At 43.9% G+C, this 18,510-nt stretch overlaps 1 protein-coding gene across 3 annotated transcripts in view; it reads left to right on the top strand.

Annotated features, from left to right (window-relative positions):
• INPP5D (inositol polyphosphate-5-phosphatase D) overlaps positions 1–10,659 on the top strand; it is a 95,851-nt gene extending 85,192 nt beyond the window's left edge. Inside the window, exons 24-29 of one of the 3 annotated variants that reach the window (XM_061636466.1) lie at positions 511–597; positions 5,482–5,578; positions 5,867–5,983; positions 6,900–7,151; positions 7,913–8,480; positions 9,778–10,659. In XM_061636466.1, the coding sequence (XP_061492450.1) occupies positions 511–597; positions 5,482–5,578; positions 5,867–5,983; positions 6,900–7,151; positions 7,913–8,480; positions 9,778–9,780 (1,124 nt within the window). In that variant the 3' untranslated portion in view covers positions 9,781–10,659. Of the gene's footprint in view, positions 1–510; positions 661–5,481; positions 5,579–5,866; positions 5,984–6,899; positions 7,152–7,912; positions 8,481–9,777 lie in introns of all 3 variants that reach the window. The other 2 variants (XM_061636465.1, XM_061636467.1) reach the window with 2 other exon arrangements.
• Positions 10,660–18,510: the final 7,851 nt, after the last annotated feature.

Here is an 18,510-nt window from a genome sequence, read left to right as displayed (position 1 = left end):
CTGTAACTCATTCCTTGTCATTAACATCAGAAAGAATTATACCGGTGCCTTCTGGTACTGAAATAAATTTTGAGAGATATGGCTTATTTTATTCATTGCATTGCACACCACCTAGAGACTTTTTTGATGCAAGGCAATCTAGAAATAGATCAAATAAATAAACAAATAAAGCAAATAAGCAAGCTTTGCTGAATCAGACCAAAGATCCATCTGGTCGAGCATCCCATTCCCACAGTGGCCACCCAGATGCCCCTGGGAAGTCCACAAGCAGAGGTGAACAACAGCTGACACTGACAATTATGCTTCCAATTGTTTCTCTTTGTGCCTTAGGCTACAATCCTATATGCACATATCTAGGAGGAAGTCTCATTGAATCCAGTTGGGCTTATTATTAAGTAGATATGTACAGGACTGCACTCTTAAGTCTTATTTGGCCTGAAAGATTCAAGCAATGAGCTGCCTGCGCCAGCCTGCCCTTCTATCACAATCTGTTCCCTTGTCATTCTCTAGGTGAAGGCTGCATTGCTCTTCAAAGTGGAGCTACAGAATCCCAAGTCCCAATCCAGACTGTGCTAACCCACCATGGGGAAAATACAGGTATCTTTCAAGGTGAATTCAAGCTACAAACATCTGAAGGGAAACAGAGAGAGAAACTATATGGTAAGGCATGGTTGTGTTCTTTGCCAGGAACAGTCTAATGTAATGCATTTTGGAAGAGCTGGTTTTGTTTTTCCAGCAGTTACAATCAGCCAAAAATGGTGATGTAGGAGAGTACTTGCTCCATGTGCTTACAATGGTAGTTTGAGAAATTTGACTTCACTTCATTCCCATCCCAGACTCCTGGTATGGTCCTGGGCAAAAGACTTTTATCCAAGACACTTGTCTTACTTGAGTTATGTCTGCAGTTGCCACAAAATAAGTTGGCAGAGAGTTTGCCGTCAGCCGGTAGCTGCTGCAGATTGGGGTAGCGTCAGCAAGGAATACGAGGCTGAGGAAAAGAGTGCTGCTAGGATGTGTCTGGATGTTTTCTATATGAATGACCTTTTCCCTTGCTGTCAGAAAGAGTCCATTGCACTGTGAGCCCCACTGCTAGCATATATAAGTAATTATGGAGTTGTTGTATCTGACTCAGGCCTGATCAAGGATTGTTGCTTCATTAGCCCTTTGCAGCACCTACACACACATGGCCACAAGAGGGCTTTCTTCCTCTAACAGGAATTTGACCTCCTGAAAAATCTCCGTTCAGAGTTTAGGCATAATTGAAACTTGTCATAGTTCAAAGCTGTGATATCAGGCCCATACACTTGTCTCATAGGAGCTAAAGTAAAGGGACAAAGTGGCCTCATGCACATTCCCAGACATCTTCTGAGTTTGTCCTGAAGCCAAAGAAGGAGACCTGTCCATCTGCTTTACTATATTCTGCAACACCCACTCTAGAGACTTGGGAAAAGAAAAAACAGATATGCCTCTATGCACTTTAGCAAGGAGCCTAGCACTGTCTCCCTTGAACCAGTAACAGGAAAGATGGGATTTTAGGCGTGGGTGTTTTTGTGTCGTTCTGTTCAGGATAAGTGAGAGAGACTGCCAATCAATGAAAGGGGTGCCCAGCATGCACACATTTTTGAGGACAGCTGTCCTTGTAGAAATGTGCTAGTGGTCATTAAATAATGTATTGTAAGGGATACATTATATTTTCCATACTCAGAAAACATGTATGTATACTCCACAGGAAAACATGTATGTCATGATTGTCATGACTCCCAGCTGATGGGAGCTGTATTCCAAAACATCTGGAGGGCACCAGGATGATGAAGGCTCTGTTATGTGAACAAACCTTGAGCTCATTTGCTCCCTGCTCCTCTTTCTTCTTCTAGTGTGACTACAAGAAGATCCATTTAGCACTATGCACAGTTTAGCACTATGCCCAAAGCCTCACAGTGCCTAATCTTAACTATGGTTATATTAAAACAAATCAGCTTAATAAACCATAGTTTATAGTTGGTTTATTACAGTAAAACATAGTTAAAGCTAGCCACAGTTTGTCTGGATTTGGACATAATGCAAAATGGCAGTTAATTAAAAAAGGAAGTGAGAGATTCTGATCTCCTTCCCAGGAAGAGAAGGGATTGGAGGGCATGACCCAAGGTTCATTCACATAATGCTAAACCATAGTTTAGCAGTAGATCCATAAGCAGCCAATGTGCAGTGGGTAGCATGAGTCTTTATCTGTTTGCTAAAACACATAAACATGGCAGAACCCCCCCCATTGCCCTTTATATATTTTGAGATATGATATCTCAAATAGTGAGGTGTCAAAGAGCAGAGAGCAACGGATTCCATTTGCGGTAGATTTCCATCCAGCATCTCCTAACTATCACTGAGCAATCAGGGAGAGCTACCCATTGCTGGCAAACTCTGAACATCTTGCTAGAGCCATCAGCAAGCCTCCTGTTGTAGCATTTCACCAGCCTCCTAATTTGCACAGACTGTTAGTGAGAGCTGTGCTTAAGGCACCTGTCACCAATCCTGGGTCTCATCCATGTCACTCCAAACGCTGTATCACCTGTGTGTACCTCAGGGAGACAGCCACTTTTACAAGCACTAGGACAGGCAGGCCATATTACATCAAACAGAACATCACCTGCAGGTCTTGCAACATAATTTATGTCATCAAATGCAAAAGACCAGGATGTCATATCCAATACGTAGGAAAAACCACAACTGACCTACGCACATGCTTCAGAAACTAAAAATCGGCAATCTTAACAAAAAAAAGTGGAGCAACCAGTTGCAAAACATTTCAGCATTGAGGGTCACAGCCTGTTGGACTTTTCTATAACAGCTATAGAGATGCCAGCAGATCCAGCAGCATTGACTAAAAGGGAGAACTTTTGGATATACTTTCTGGACACATTGGCACAACATGGCCTGACAGTAGGAGGACAGTACAAACATTACTTAGCTTCTGCAAATGAAGCCCATATATATATATATATATATATATAGGGCAGGATATAAATTTAATAAATAATAATGATAGGGAGATATCTTTTCCCAACATTTATTTATTTATTTATAAAAGTATCTACATACTACCTTCTCACAAAACAACAACATTAAAAAAAATTATGGAGACATAAAAGCAGCAAAATGGAGCTCTCTGCCTGACAGTCAGTAATATAGACTTCAGATGCTACTGCTTTATTTTCACTTGCATTGGCATAACTATATTACATCATATGATTAGCAACTATGTCATGGGCTTTTAAAAATTAAGTATCAGGCACATGCTAAGGTGTGTGTGTGTTGTCATGGACATCACAGGGTATGAGGAAGCCTTCCTTCCTCAGCAGCTGTCTTGATAAAATCACCCCCACCCCTTGCATGGTAAAGGGCCCACATTGCCCTTTATATACTTTGATATGTACAGGGAGATATGTTTTCCTACACAGAGATAATCAACATATAAGGAGATGTGTGAAGAAGCCCTAACAATTGTGAAGATCCTGAAGAATGATTCTGGTAATAGAGTGCATAAGCATTTTTTTTTAAGTTTTCATAGTGTTTTTTTTCCCTAGGTGGTAGGGTGGTTTTTACTGAGATTGTGGCTGGGAAGGGAAGGCTTACACTTTCCCATGTGCTGTGGTACCGATCACAATCAGCAGCCCACTCCAACATCTGGTATTTAATTTTTAAAAACCCACGACATGAGTGCTGATTAGGCCATTATAAAGCTAGGGAGGAAGGTATCTCTTTTCCATCAGATCTGTTTAAAAAAGGGTATTGAACAGCAGATAGTTGGCTCTAAAAATGCAAAGATAGCAGTTTTGTCTTACTGAAAATATTAGTGAACATTGGCATTGTTCATCTTGATATCTACCACATTCCAAATAGAATTCAAGTCCTGATAGAAAAGCACTGATGTCACTAATCACTCATGCAACAGAAGCAGTTGTGTTTTCTTTCTTCTGAGCAAAGAAATCTCTCAGACATATGCCATATAGTGCTTGGAAGGACCCTGAGGATATTGAACCTTTTTGAATATTCAGTCTGTACCTTCAAGGGATGCTTAGAAGGGGACTTTCTGTCAGGTATAGCTTTTCCTGTCACTGTAGCACCAGTGGCTCTGGCATGGGCTGATTTCACTCGTAGTGGCTGATCACAGCATTACAGAGCGATGGTCTGTGAGGGCAGTGGAGCCAGTGGTGTCCTCCTGGCAGCGCTGTGCTCCTCATGACAGAGATGAGGGCAAAGAGAGGTAGTGCTAAGGTCAAGGGAGCTCCATCTTTGCAGTGCCAGTCCTGGAGCTCACCTAACCTTCCTGCTGCCTTGCTCTGCCCTATCACAAGAACATAAAAAGAGCCTGCTGGATCAGGCCAAGGGCCCATCTAATCCATCATGCTCTTCTCACAGTGGCCAACCAGATGCCTATGGGAAACCTGCAAGCAAGACCTGAGTGCAAGAGCAGTCTCTATGATGAGCCATGCCTAGTGAATTTCTTTTTCCATCTATACATCTCTTACAAGTAATGGGACCCTCTCAAGCCTAAGTAGGCAGTAATGAGAGACTAATTTCAGACACTGCTTTCATCTAACCACCCAAACTCTAACACAGAATGATGCTGGTGGGCAAACCTTGGGTGGGCCTGGTCTCAGAACCCACCTGTGCCTGGACCCAGAACCTAATGATATCTCCTCCAAAGAGGAAGAGGAGCAGGACCATACAGTGCCCCATAGCACAGACGGGGACCATGGATAGTCAACAGCCCTGAGGGTCAGCCTGAGGCTGTCGTCCTGGAAAACACCTTGCTTGGGGAGGCTGCAATATCAAGGTACCCACACCCACCAATAGGACCCCCATTCCAGGACAAGATAGATCAGCTGGATCTACTATAAAGCTCTTCAGTCTCTGCCTGACTGTTGCTGGTGTGGCAACTTCTACATTGGGTCCTGCTAATCCAGCTCCAGCTAAACTGTGCCTCCCAGCTGGTTTGGGCCTCATTTTTCAATTCTTACTGGGCAGGTCCCTGAGTAGTTCTATGTTTCCTTTCTCAAGTATGTGCTCCTGCTGCTTTTTCCTCTCCGTAAGTGCTTGGGGTTGGTTTCTCCAGCTATGCTCTTTCCTGGTGCATGAGAAATCACCATGATGGGTGGTGGGTGAACTCAGGATTCACATTCACTTCTTCTCTCTGTCTGTGGCAGCAGATCTGCTCTCTGAGAGATGTGAATGTCACCACTGCTGAGCAAGACTGGTAAAATAAGGAAGAGCATCCTAGCCTAGCAAATCCTAACTGAACTTCCCTTCTGCTTTCTGGCCAGTCACAATGGGCATCAGGTTTGACATCAATTCATCGATAGCTTAGATTAATCGGTTTTATTAAAATGGGGAGACTTAGCACTGAGGACAGACATTGCCTTTTAAGGGATTTAGAACCAGAAAGTTATACACCTATAATTCATCCCTTTTCTGTCTTTCCTTCAGATTTTGTGAAGATTGAACGGGATGAAGCTGCTGGCCAGAAACCTGTCAGGGGCTTAAGCTGTGTAGACCATGCCAAAGAATGGGAGCAGGTGAATAGGTAGGTTGCAGGCAGCTAATTTGATATGTTCAAAAGTGATTGACATGTTGGCTGGTGATATGCCCTCAGGCAGATCCGGATCTGCCAGAGGTGGTGTGCATTGCAGAATAAACAAGAACTGAGAAAGCTGCTTCTGTATCTTCTTCCCTAGCATACCAAGAGGGCTGAAATTTTTTTCTGAATAAAGTAGCAGATGTGAGAAATAGCTGAATGGAGAAAATACTACCATTATGTCTGAAGATTAACACAGATTTCGGAACCCGCTAACTCACTACCTTTCCTTGAAAGGGAGCCTTGTTCCAGCAGGAGATCTTCTCACATAGTGGCCAAAGAAGCAGCAGCTATTGCTCGCTATCGAGGAACAACAACATCTCTAGATGAGCCAGGCAAAAACGATCTCTTGCGGTAATGATTTCATTCTAGTGGGCTATGCTGTATGCGCTGAAGAATCCTTCCTGCCTGGAAGAAGAGCCTGGAAATACATTAGATCTACCTGGACATGTACTTGCTCCCCTGCCAGCCCATATATACCCAAAGGAGCTACTGTACTTCCATAGTCTGGCTGTTCTCCACCTTGCACAGCAATTCAGAATGTGCCCATAGTATTCATAACAAAAACCATTCAGCTTCCAGCTGAAGGGCATATACTGAAAACTCACTCATTTCACAGCAGATTTCTCTGCTTCCTGTAGCTAAAAGAAAGCAATTGCCACAATAACTATTAAGCTGTTGGATGAAAAGCTGTGATACCCCAAGGTGGGGTAATCTCTAGTGGTCACCATGGACCCCAATTTTTCCAGAAATATTAATAGATCAGGTACCCCATCCCCCAAGCAATACAGACTTGCCAAGTTACATAATAAGCCACCATAGCAAAAGAAGATATAGAATAGCTGTCTAGACTATAGTCCATCCTTCTCTAATTTGGCACCAGATGTTGGTGGACTCCAGTTCCTATAATCCATGGGGTTGGGGCTGATGAGAGCTGTAATCCAAAACCTCTGGGGGTGGAGTACCAGGATGGGGGAAGCTGCTCTAGATCAAAGTCCTGCTTCCCACTTTGCTCCTTCTGTAACTATCTCATGTTTGCAACTTTTGGGGTTTTTTCCTGCCCCTCCTTTCTTTATGTTTGATGATGCTGATGACTTATGGTGTCTAATACAAGGACATCCAAAATGTGACCCCCACCTCATGCAAAAGGGTAGTGGTTTCTTGCCACCAAATGAGCAGCAATCGAAAGTGGAAGGCTGCTTTGCTTCTATAAATTGGTATTTTAAGGTCATGAATGGTTTTTCTCTCCTCCACAACTCTTTCTTCTCAGAAGTACAGTCACTACAGATATGAACAATCCCAACTACTTACGGATGGCTGTTGCCTCTCAGCAGTTCTCTGTAACAAGCCAACTTAAGCAGATCCCTTCACCAGACCAACAGCTGGCCCTCTGGAGTTATGACGTACAGTCCAAAGACAGCACTTGTCTCACAGGACTAGAGTCTCCCACCACACCTTCCACCCTGTCACCTTGGTCTCCAAGACCACCCACTCAGTCTACAACTAATCGAAAGGATCAACTGTGAGTTTTTGCATGCCCATTAGAGATGTTCTAATCTCTTCTCATTTCACCAGCTCTTTAGCACAGTAATTCATCAGAGTTTGAGTGGTTTACTGGGTTGTAGGTGCTAGGTGTAAGGTGTTCACTGCAGTCTTCTTTAACAAAAGCAGGGATGGGGAAATGTATGGCCCTCCAGGTGTTATTAGAATATAACTCCTATCATCCCTGATAATTGGCTATACTTGCTGGGGCTGATGGGAGTTGGAGTTCAACAACACCTGGAGGGCAACTGGGGTTGTATTCAACTAAGCCCTACTAAGAATAGTCCCACTAAAATTAATGAACCTGTTAGTCATGCCCATTAACTGTAATAGGTCTACTCTAAGTAGGACTAGCAGAGAATACTACCCTTTGTTTCCCACTCCTGAGCTACAGAAACTAAAAATATTAAGTGAGGTGCCACTAGCATCACCACCTTCCTGGTAAGCAGACACAATGCTTCTGTGGAGAGCACGGTTGGTACATCTAATTTCAACAAATTATTCCTAACCCAGGGGAAGGGACTTTTTTATTATTAGCATTGTAATGGTGAAGTGCTGGTTTTTAAAACCACATCTATTGTATAAAGCTCAGCCTCTTCTATTTATTGTTCTTCACCACTGTTTTATTCTCATATTTTATCATAGTCATTTTGATTCTTTCCCCTCCTCTTTTTAAAATGTTTGTCTAACCTGTCCTTGGTTTCCTTTTCATTTCCACCCCCCCCTCCATAAACACTGCAGTTACACTGAGGTAAGGAAAAGCATGGTAGAACCACTTTTACAAGAAGAAGTGTACCCCAAACCAGAGATGATTGACAACCCCCTGTATGACTTTGCAAAATCCAAGGACAAACTGCCATCTTCGAGGGAGCAGGAGTTCTCCAAGATGTCATGGAAAGAGCTCCCAACTATATGTGACCAGAGCTTCCCTTTCACCAAGTTCCAGGAGGTTGACAGTAGCAGAACTTCTAACAGGCAACAATCCTCCCCACCCTTCCTAGTCCCAACATCCAGAATTCGGTGTCACACCTATTCCAACCAATCTGAGGGAAAGACTGCGCTGCATGAAAAAACTCATGGGAAACAGAAACCCTGCGCCAACTTAGACCCCCTAGTGCCACCATTCAAGAAACCCGTCAAATTCTCAAGATCTGAAGTAGGGCAGAGCAAACCTCCCATTCCATCAAAGAGCCAGGTGGTGCTTGATATGCAGAACATCAAAGGGCGAGATTATCGAGACAGCTCAGAACTTCCACACCACAGAAAGCACCAAAATGAAGATGGGACTGTAACCTGGACAACTATGCCGGTAGGTTTAAGATAGGAATACAGAAAGCTGCCTAATACCAAGTTCATCTATTTCAATATTGTTTACAGTAACTGGCAGCTGCTTTCCAGGGTTTCAGACAGAGATCTTTCCCAGCCCTACCTGGTGATGCTGCGGATTGAACCTGGCATCTTTTGCATATACACTGTGCACTCTGCCACTGAACTATAGCCTTTGCTTTTTGTAGCAGGCTGTTGTAAGCTATTGTGATTATTAGAAGCATTGCATTATTGCAGTTGAACTGCATATATCATTTGTTGAAAATGTGCTTTGACAGCCTGCTGAAGTTTGGGGCTAAATTTTAACTGAAACAGAATGTTCTTGTGTTTGGTAATGGCTTGTGCTGTATGACCACAGGAAACCAAAGAGTTTGACTCTCATTTGCCACCAAAGAACAAAGTGGATTTGGGTTATAAATAAACTAAATATGCAAATATTAGACTGGTAACCTGGGACACAATGGCCAAAGCTTACTTTCAGAAATGAATCAAAAACACATTAATACTAAGGATAGTGAGTTCAGAGATGAGTTAATGCACCCTGCTATAGTGCTCATGATGGATCTATTCCTTGATCTTAGCCCAGTTCCTGATTGCAATCTAATCCATTTCAAGTCTTCTGCTAGACTGGTATGGGAGAGATAGAGGCCATTGTGGGAAAAAGAAGGGAGAGTACTTCAGCTGTATGCTGTATGGATCCAGAGACAACTTGTTGCCTAAAACTTCAAGTGTTGATTTCTTATATTTGAAAATCCCTCTGCATGGAGACACAATACCTGCTAGGATATTACAGAAGAGCATAACCAGACCAAATACACTCAGTGCTTTTGCAAAACTGACAGTCACTTTGGCTTGATGCAAAGTGCATATACCAACAATAGCTCCAGTGTCACTTACAAAACAGATATTGCTTGTTTGAGGCGAACAATAGGTTGTATTCAACACTACACAAGCAGAGTTCCACTCATGCAACAAGACTTCTATTTCCTCCCCTCCCCTCATGCACCCCCAAATTCTGCTCTGGAGGGTTTCTTCAACCCTCCAGAGCTGATTTTGAGGGTGTGGGGGCAGGGCTGGAGAGGACAGGAATGGACCATTGTGCAACAGAACCTTGTTGCACAAGCAAAGCTGCAGCAGTGAATATGGCCCTATGTCAGTTGGAGGGACTGGCTTAACAGTCTAGAATTAGGTTAAAATATATTGTGCTTGCCTCTAGGCAATGTAACTCCTTTATCAATTATTCTGTATGTAAGCTGAAGATGTTCTTTTTGTCTTTGCAGTGAATAACAACGCCACAGATGAAACAGTCCTGAAGTGAATTGGCATGGACATTTCCCAGAGTTCATCTTAATAGCCTCTGAACTGGTTCACAAAACCCTGGATTTTTTTTTTTAGTATTTAAAAAGATATAATATCTATATGTCAGTACAAATCTTCTGAGATATGCAAGACTACACCAAAATACAGAGACCAACAAATGCAGTAATGGTTAAAATATTAGATTTTTACATTACAGCTTTGGTAATTCTTTTGAAGAGTAAGGAGGTTGTGAACATTTGTGTTAGAAAAGGTACTAATTCAGGGAATAGGAAATAACATGCTGAGTACATCCAAAGAGGGCTGTGGACACACAAGTTATCATTGTAGGTTACTACATTGCAGACCTAATTGAGGGTGATGCTTTTACAGCAAGAACCATCTTGAAAATGGCAGAGCTAGTCTCTTTAACAGGATTAAGGCTGGAGTAGTATGGATTTTCTGGCAGTTTGCAGTGTCCCTTGGGATCATGGGTCTATTAATAATAATCTGCTACTGAATTTTTCCTCAAACTAGCTTGATATTTTCTTGATTGGTAACCTGAACTGGGATAAAGGAGCGCCCTATTAGGTACAATATGACTCCTAGGTGTTAAGGCCAGAAGGGCCTTAGTAATCTTAGCTGTCCTCGTGTATTTTTGATAGTAACTAGAAAAAAATGTGGACTTTTATTTATCATCTTCAAGTACAAATGTGGAGCAAATTAAAATGACCATCAGAAGTTTAAAAGAAAACTCAGTTCTACTGTGTAAAATAGAATGTTTTACTGGTTGTTTTACTAACATTAGATACATGCTGACTTCATTGTACATGACATCAGATACAAACTTTTGTTTCTTTTTACTTTTGCATCTCTCTTATGCACAGCTTTGCCATAAAATTGTGCAAGTTTCTGATGTCAACATTGCTAAAATGTGTTACTAAATTTAAAAAAGATATTTGTTTTTATATGTTGGCAACTATCAAGGGTCTACATGTAGGTCATTAGTTTTAATTCACACTACTTCAGTGCAGACTTTGTACAGCTATCACAAGCCCTTTGTCACCCTGAGCGATCATACAGTCCCCCAAAATAGCTCATTGCTTGGATTGGCGACCACTTGTGCAATCTGTGTGCAGTACCCTGGGTTCCACAGTAGGAGAGAAGTTGGATATAAAATACACTAAATGAACAGTGGCACCTTGGACAGTTCCTCGAAAGTTGAGACTAAAACCTGGAGGGGATTCACTGCCCCACTGACATCGGAGCCACCAGCCTCTACTGTAAATGGGTAAGTAAATACAGATGTAGCATTGTTTGGGTGCTGGGAAACCACTTGCCATGTTCTATCCAACAAACAGCTTTCTCTCCATGGCTGAACATGAGAAGAGTTGGCTCTGCATGATGCAGCAGTAGCAGGCTATGGACAGCACTGATTAGCTAGCTATCATAAAGCCATCCATGGAGCACATTTTGCCAGCTTTTTCTGAAATTGATTGGCTTGTATCCTAAGGTAAGTAACTTCTGGAAATGCACAGAAAGAAAATTTCCCACCCCTTGCTCCCCATCACACATTGTTCAGGAAATGCTCCAGACCCATCCACCAGAGAGGCTTTTTTAGGGAGCACAAGTCACTGTAGTGGAGAGGATGGGAGCTGTTTTGATTTATCTCATTAAGTGATAAATGAGTATTTACATCAAGGGTGGGAAACCTCAGGCTGAGGCCAAATGCAAGCAGTGGGACTCTTCCCAGATGACTCCCACATCAATCCTACTCTGCACTCTTCTTGAGGTCTTAGGTCTGCCTGAAATGTGTCCTTGAAGTGTGATAGATGCCTCTCGCTTGCCTTCGTGGAAAAGTGTGTAAGTGGGAGCGTGGGGAAGCTGCAGAAACCTCTGGCTTCTGTATGGCTAGAACGCAGCCTGCTTTTCAAAGGTAAGAGTCACATCAGTTGCTGTGTCCACTTTTTGCCTCCGGCCCTGGCCACCAGGAGCAAGCAGCCCCTGGAAGGTTGCTCCTGAAGGAATGTGGCCCTTAGACTGAAAGGCTCCTCATGATTTAAGTGAATAAGCACACATGGAGCTTTAAAAACTGCATTCAGTATGGATCAATTACATTGTAAAGACAAGTGGAAGCTGGACATGCTGTGGTTCCTGTTGTAATGCTAAGTCTCTAATCACATCAAACTCTCTAGATCTTTACCAGCCTGGCCTTGACTCTCTGGGGAACGAGCTCAACTCCTGAGTGTTCCAGAATATGTCAAAATAAGTAAAACAAGAATGCCATCTAGTTGTAGGACTGCTCTAAAATTGACCAGCTAATCCCTTAACAGCACAACACTTCTAGCTGATTCAGAGGAAATCAAATAAAAGTTGTACTGGGATTAAGGAAAATGAGGCAAATGGAATACCACTTTTAAAAATGCATGTGGATCACAGCTATATCTTTCTGGCTTAACAAACCTGACCGGGCCCTGCTGAGCACTGGAGCCTCAGGACCAAAGACAATGGCTTCCTGCTAGCACACGCTATTCATTATCTCCATAAGCCTCATGATGGTTATATCCACCCCCAGTAGCCTCTGCCGTCAAGAATGTCTCCTAAACTAATTTACTCTTCCCCCTCCCATCCACACACATATGCTGGTCAATATCCATCTAAAAATCTTTTCATAAGCTTTTTCAACTTGGGGAAAACATGAGTAAACAAATTGGAAAGCTGGAGAGGGGGTTAGTTTCTGGAGGAACAAGGAGTATAGGGAACCCTAGAGATTCCACAACTCCATAGGTCACAAACGTCAGCTCTTCTAGGAAGGAGACCAGCCATGGATCTCCCACAACATATAATTTGGGCCAAAAGCTCAGTACCAGCTAGACAATGTCCATCTGTAGACTTACTGTAGCTGTATTAAGATGCTTTTGGCTTTTTAAATGAATTGCACTGAAGAAGATAAACAGCCAACTTGACTGATTGACTAGGAATCTCTCAGACAGCTACACTTCTATCTGAAATAAACATTAAGGGCAATCAGTTTTATTTCCTTCTTGATGCTTTTTGCCCAGAAAGGTCATATTTGACACAGAGATCTCTTTCAAGGATCAAATATGCTGTTTTTGCCACATGGCCTATTTATCCCAGCCATTCCCTGCTAAATTACCATGAGTGCTCAAATGCAGCTTGTTTCCCACAGATACACTTCCCAACTTTAGCCCAGTTCTTAAAATAGCTATGTTCTTTCAGTGTGCTGTATTTCCATGGAGATCCAGCTGTCAGGAATGCTTGAAGGTTTTCAGCTAAGTTTGTAACATGCAGAATACAATGACATTTTCAAAGCAAGGTTGCTTTTGCCCACAGCAGAGTTCTCTTGCACATCTTTACCTGACACTCTCAGGTCAGTCCTAAATAATGTAGGTCCCAGATTTGATTGTTGCCAGTATGTCTGAAACACTTAAACGGTCCCTTTCATCCAAGAACCTGTGCTAGCAGCTTTCTCTGTGACCTGACTGAATTTACAGCAACGTCTACACTGTGAGTTCTGGACAGGTATAAAACTCAAGAGCAGAAAATACCTGATCAACCAAGGTCCCAGCCAGAGAGCTACTGTCCAGGCTTCAAGCTGACTGGTGCATATAGAGCAGAGCTGGAAAAGCAGGAAGTTTCCTGAGGAAAAGTCAGTACTGTCTTCCTGCAGTCATTGTAGGAGGTTGCTATGTGGATTGAAAATCCTGCAGTGATCACTGTAAGTTGTGTGGACTAGCACAAACTAAAGCATCCTGCACACCAGGACTTCAGGGTTCAAAAGTATTGAAATAGCACTTCCGATTCCCTTTATAAGATAACAGATGTGATGGTGGGTATATTGTGTTGTACAGCTTCAGAATTTGTAGAAATTCCTTACTGTCCTAACCACTCGAGAGAAGTCTACAGTTTTTATCTTAGTTCCAAAGAAATACCTGCTCCCACCCAGTTTTCCAGGGACTCTGCATGCCTTGAAAGGAAAGTCAAGAGAGTCAAATCACTCAGAAATGTTTGGGAGTTGTTTAAAAACACAATATTAGAAACTTAACTGGAGTGTATCCACAGATCATGAAAAGTACCACCAGGGCCAAGAGGATACCAGCATGGTTAATTAGCAGCATTAAATATGCTATTAGAGGCAAGAAGGCTTAATTCAAAAAAATTGAAGTCTTGTCTGACTAAGGAGAATAAAAAGGAACACAAACTCTGGCAAAAGAAATGCAAGCAAGCAGTGAGGGATGCTAAAAAAAGAATTTGAGAAACACACTCCTAAAAACATAAAAGACCAGCAACAAAAATTTAAATACATTCAAAACAGGAGACCTTCTAGGGAGGCGGTTAGACCATTGGATGACAAGAGAGTCAAAGGTGTGCTAAAGCAGGATAAGGAGATTGCAGAGACACTAAATTAATTATTTGCATCTGGCTTCACAGTGAAGGATATAGAGCAAATCCTTGTGCTTAAGCTAATTTTTGCAGGAAGGAACTGAGGCACATAGTGGTGACAAGATATGGAAGTTCTAGGCCTAACAGACAAAGTAAAAACTGACCAATCACTGGGTCCAGATGGCATCCACCCAAGAGTTCTCAAAGAACTGATTGGACATTCTAATGAAAATATGTAACTTGTCCCTCAGATCTGCTTTATACCTGAGGTCTGAAAAGTGGCCAATGTAACGTCAATGTTTTAAAAGGGATCCAGGAGGGATCCTGGAAATTACAGGCCAGTTAGCTGAATGTCTGTCCCGGGAGAACTGGTGGAAAGTATTCTTAAACAAACCCAAGAATACAGAACAAGCCTTGCTGAAGCAGAACCAGCATGGCTTCTACAACGGTAATTCCTGTCTCACTAACGTATTGTTGGAAGTGGGGCAAGAGCAACTCCTGTTTTGTTATTTTGTTTGTGCTCCAGAAGGAAGATAGAGCTAGGGTCCTCCAGATGGATAGACTTGTTTACCTTTTACCTGTGATGCTCTGATTGACTTCCTTCTGTCGCTAGACTGTGACGCCTTTAGGGAAGCTTACCTGCCCCTCCTCCTTCCGCCCTTTCCATTCCTTTGTCCTCCGGCAGACCAGGAGAGAGGAGACTCCCTTTGTCTCTGCTGTCTCTCCGAGCATGGGGCTGACTCTTACACCTGGGAGTTATGCCTCCAACTTAGCCAGTTAGTTAGAACTAGGTATGCCTTTTCTGTCTACTATGTATTTCTATAAATAAAGTGGCTTTTCTTATTTTACTAAGTCTTCAGTCTCAGTGATGCTGTTACAGGGTAAAAGCCTGCTTTCTTAGGCAAACGCACGCACACGCTGGCACACTCGCATTTCAACATCTGCTGTTATTTATTTACTTATTTATTTTATTACACTTGTATACCGCCCCATAGCCAAAGCTCTCTGGGCGGTTTACAGTAACTAAAAACATTAAAATGAATACAATTTAAAACAGATCTTCTAAAAACAATTTAAAACACAATTTAAAAATTTAAACAGTATAAAACACATGCTAAAATGCCTGGGAGAAGAGAAAAGTCTTGACCTGGCGCCGAAAAGATAACAGTGTTGGTGCCAGGCGCACCTCATCAGTGAGATCATTCCATAATTTGGGGGCCACCACTGAGAAGGCCCTCTCCCTTGTTGCCATCCTCCAAGCTTCCCTTGGAGTAGGCACCTGGAGGAGGGCCTTTGATCTTGAACATAGTGTATGGGTGGGTTTGTATCAGGAGAGGCGTTCCATCAGGTATTGTGGTCCCAACCCATGTAAGTCTTTATAGGTCAAAACCAGCACCTTGAATCGAGCTCGGAAACATACAGGCAGCCAGTGCAAGCAGGTCAGAATCGGTTTTATATGTTCAGAATGTCTGGTCCCTGTTACCAATCTGGCCGCTACGTTTTGCACAAGCTGCAGTTTCCAAACCGTCTTCAAGCAGCCCCACATAGAGTGCATTGCAGTAATCTAATTTGGAGGTTACCAGAGCATGGACAACTGAAGCCAGGTTATCCCTGTCCAGATAGGGACGTAGTTGGGCCACCGACCAAAGTTGGTAGAAGGCACTCTGTGCCACCAAGGCTACCTGAGCCTCAAGTGACAGAGATGATTCTAGGAGAACCCCCAAGCTATGAACCTGCTCTTTCAGGGGGACTGCAACCCCATCCAGGACAGGTTGGACATCCACCATCTGGTCAGAAGAACTACCCACTAGCAGCATCTCAGTCTTGTCTGGACTGAGCCTCAGTTTATTAGCCCTCATCCAGTCCATTGTCGCAGCCAGGCACCGGTTCAGCACATTGACAGCCTCACCTGAAGAGGATGAAGAGGAGAAATAGAGCTGTGTGTCACCAGCATACTGATGGCAACTCACTCCAAAGCTCCAGATGACCGCACCCAACGGTTTCATGTAGATGTTGAACAGCATGGGGGACAGAACTGACCCCTGTGGAACCCCATACTGGAGAGTCCAGGGTGCCAAGCAATGTTCCCCAAGCACCACCTTCTGGAGGCGACCTGCCAAGTAGGAGCGGAACCACTGGAATGCAGTCCCTCCCACTTCCAACTCAGCCAGTCTCCCCAGAAGGATACCATGGTTGATGGTATCGAAAGCCACTGAGAGATTAAGGAGAATCAACAGAGTCACACTCCCCTTGTCTCTCTCCCGACAAAGGTCATCATACAGAGCAGCCATGGCTGTTTCTGTGCCAAAAAACCAGGCCTGAAACCCGACTGAAATGGATCCAGATAATCAGTCTCATCCAAGAGTGTCTGGAGCTGGCCCGCAACCACTCGTTCAAGGACCTTGCCCAGGAATGGAGCATTTGCTACCGGCCTAAAGTTATTAAGATTTTCTGGGTCCAGGGAAGATGGAGTGGTCTCGCTACTGCCTCTTTCAGGCAGCCAGGGACCACCCCCTCTTGCAGAGAGGCATTAATCACCTCCTTGGCCCAGCCGGCTGTTCCATCCCTGCTAGCTTTTATTAGCCAAGAAGGGCAAGGATCCCTTACTCTCTGCTGCTGTGGTGCTGCTTTTAAACGAAATTAAGCAACACAACTATACACAGCGCAACAAGGGTTATGGGCCCAGCCTACAAAGTTGAATGCAAGTTGTAGCTGAAGCTGAAAGTGCTGTGAGTAATTTACAAGGAAGACTTTGAGTTAAAAAGAAAAGCGGAACAGAGATAGAAAAGATGACTGAAGTATCTTTGCTGCAGAGACGTGTTCCAAGGCTTGAAAAGGATAACTTCGAACTATGGGACTTAAGGTTCAAAGCGCTCCTGGAAGGAGAAGAGCTGGAAGGAATCCTGACTGAGAGAGAACCCTCGGCTGAGGATGCAAACGCAAGGGCTGCATGGACACGTAAGCACGCAAAAGTAAAGTCTCTGCTTCAGGGCCGGTTCTAAAGGGCAGCCAGGTGGGGCACTAGCCCAAGGGCCTCTGGAGTTACAGGGGCCCCTGAGGGGCCCCTCCGTTCACCTTCCATGATCCACTGCAGCAGCCGTGGATCGCAGGGCAGGAGCTTCCGCCTACCCGCCATTCCCTCGCCCCACCTACCTGTCTCCTGCCTTTTAGCATTGTCCTTAATGAAGATGGCGGCCAAGGTTTCCCTAAGGTGCTGAAACCCCTGCCACCATCTTGGTTGATGGCAGAGATGCGCATGTGTAGCATGCACGCGTGCCATCAACCAAGACAGCAGCGGAGGCTTCATCCCCTTAGGGCAGCCTTTCCCAACTAGTGGGCCACCAGGTGTTGTTGGACCACAACTCCCATCAGCCTCAGCCAGCATTGCCAATGGTCAGGAAAGATGGGGATTGTGGTCCAACAACAACTGGTGGCCCACTAGTTAGGAAAGGCTGCCTTAGGGAAACCGTCGCCGCCATCTTGGTTAATGGCAATGCTAAAAGACAGGTGACAGGTAGGTGGGGGGCGTGGGGGGCTGCGTGCGTACTTGCGTGCGTGCACACACACACACCAGGGCCCGGGAAAGCTGATGCCCAAGGGCCCCAGCATGCCTGGGGCCGGCCCTGTCTGATGCTTTAGCAAAAGTCCTCCCCTCTCGTTTGGAACAAGGGGGAGGTGTCATCTGCAGAGGCAGTGGGAAACAGACAGTGTCCAGAGAGTGAAGACTTTAAATAAATAAATAAATAATACATTTATTTACTGTTCACAGCCCCTCAAGATTACTTTGCGCCCCCTCAGGATTACTCCGTGGCCCCCTGGGGGTCACGGCACCCAGGTTGGGAACCAGTAATCTAAATAATTATACTGGGAGCATCTCCTCTGACCAGGTGCTTTTTCTTAAGCAGGCAAAGAGACAATCAAGTCATTAATTTCATCTGGGGTGACAGGATCCCATTCTAGGCAAGAACATAGAACTAAAAGGTCCATACTGCAAGGAGAGTCCATGATGATCCCAGCTGTAGGCTGTTTTTAAAAAAGAAGAAAAGTGAGTGTGCCACTGCAATGAAGTAATTTGATTATCAATAGCACTGTTGCATCCTCCTTTTGCCACCAAAACCCAAAATCTAACTGAGTCTCTTTCCACAGCTCTACCAAGCCTAACTCCCTCTATGACTGCCATGTGTGCTCATCCTTTTTAAATCACAATGCTTTTTAATACTCTTTATGCTAGTAGTTCCCAAACTTTTTTTCCCACATCCACTTGAAATTGCTGAGAGTCTTGGCAGGCCACTTAATTTTTCTGCCTGTTGTAG

The sequence above is a fragment of the Rhineura floridana genome, chromosome 7 (genome assembly GCF_030035675.1).
Source record: "Rhineura floridana isolate rRhiFlo1 chromosome 7, rRhiFlo1.hap2, whole genome shotgun sequence".
Taxonomy (NCBI): domain Eukaryota; kingdom Metazoa; phylum Chordata; class Lepidosauria; order Squamata; family Rhineuridae; genus Rhineura; species Rhineura floridana.
Note: the sequence above shows the minus strand (reverse complement) of the source record. Positions and strands in the feature narration are given on the sequence as shown.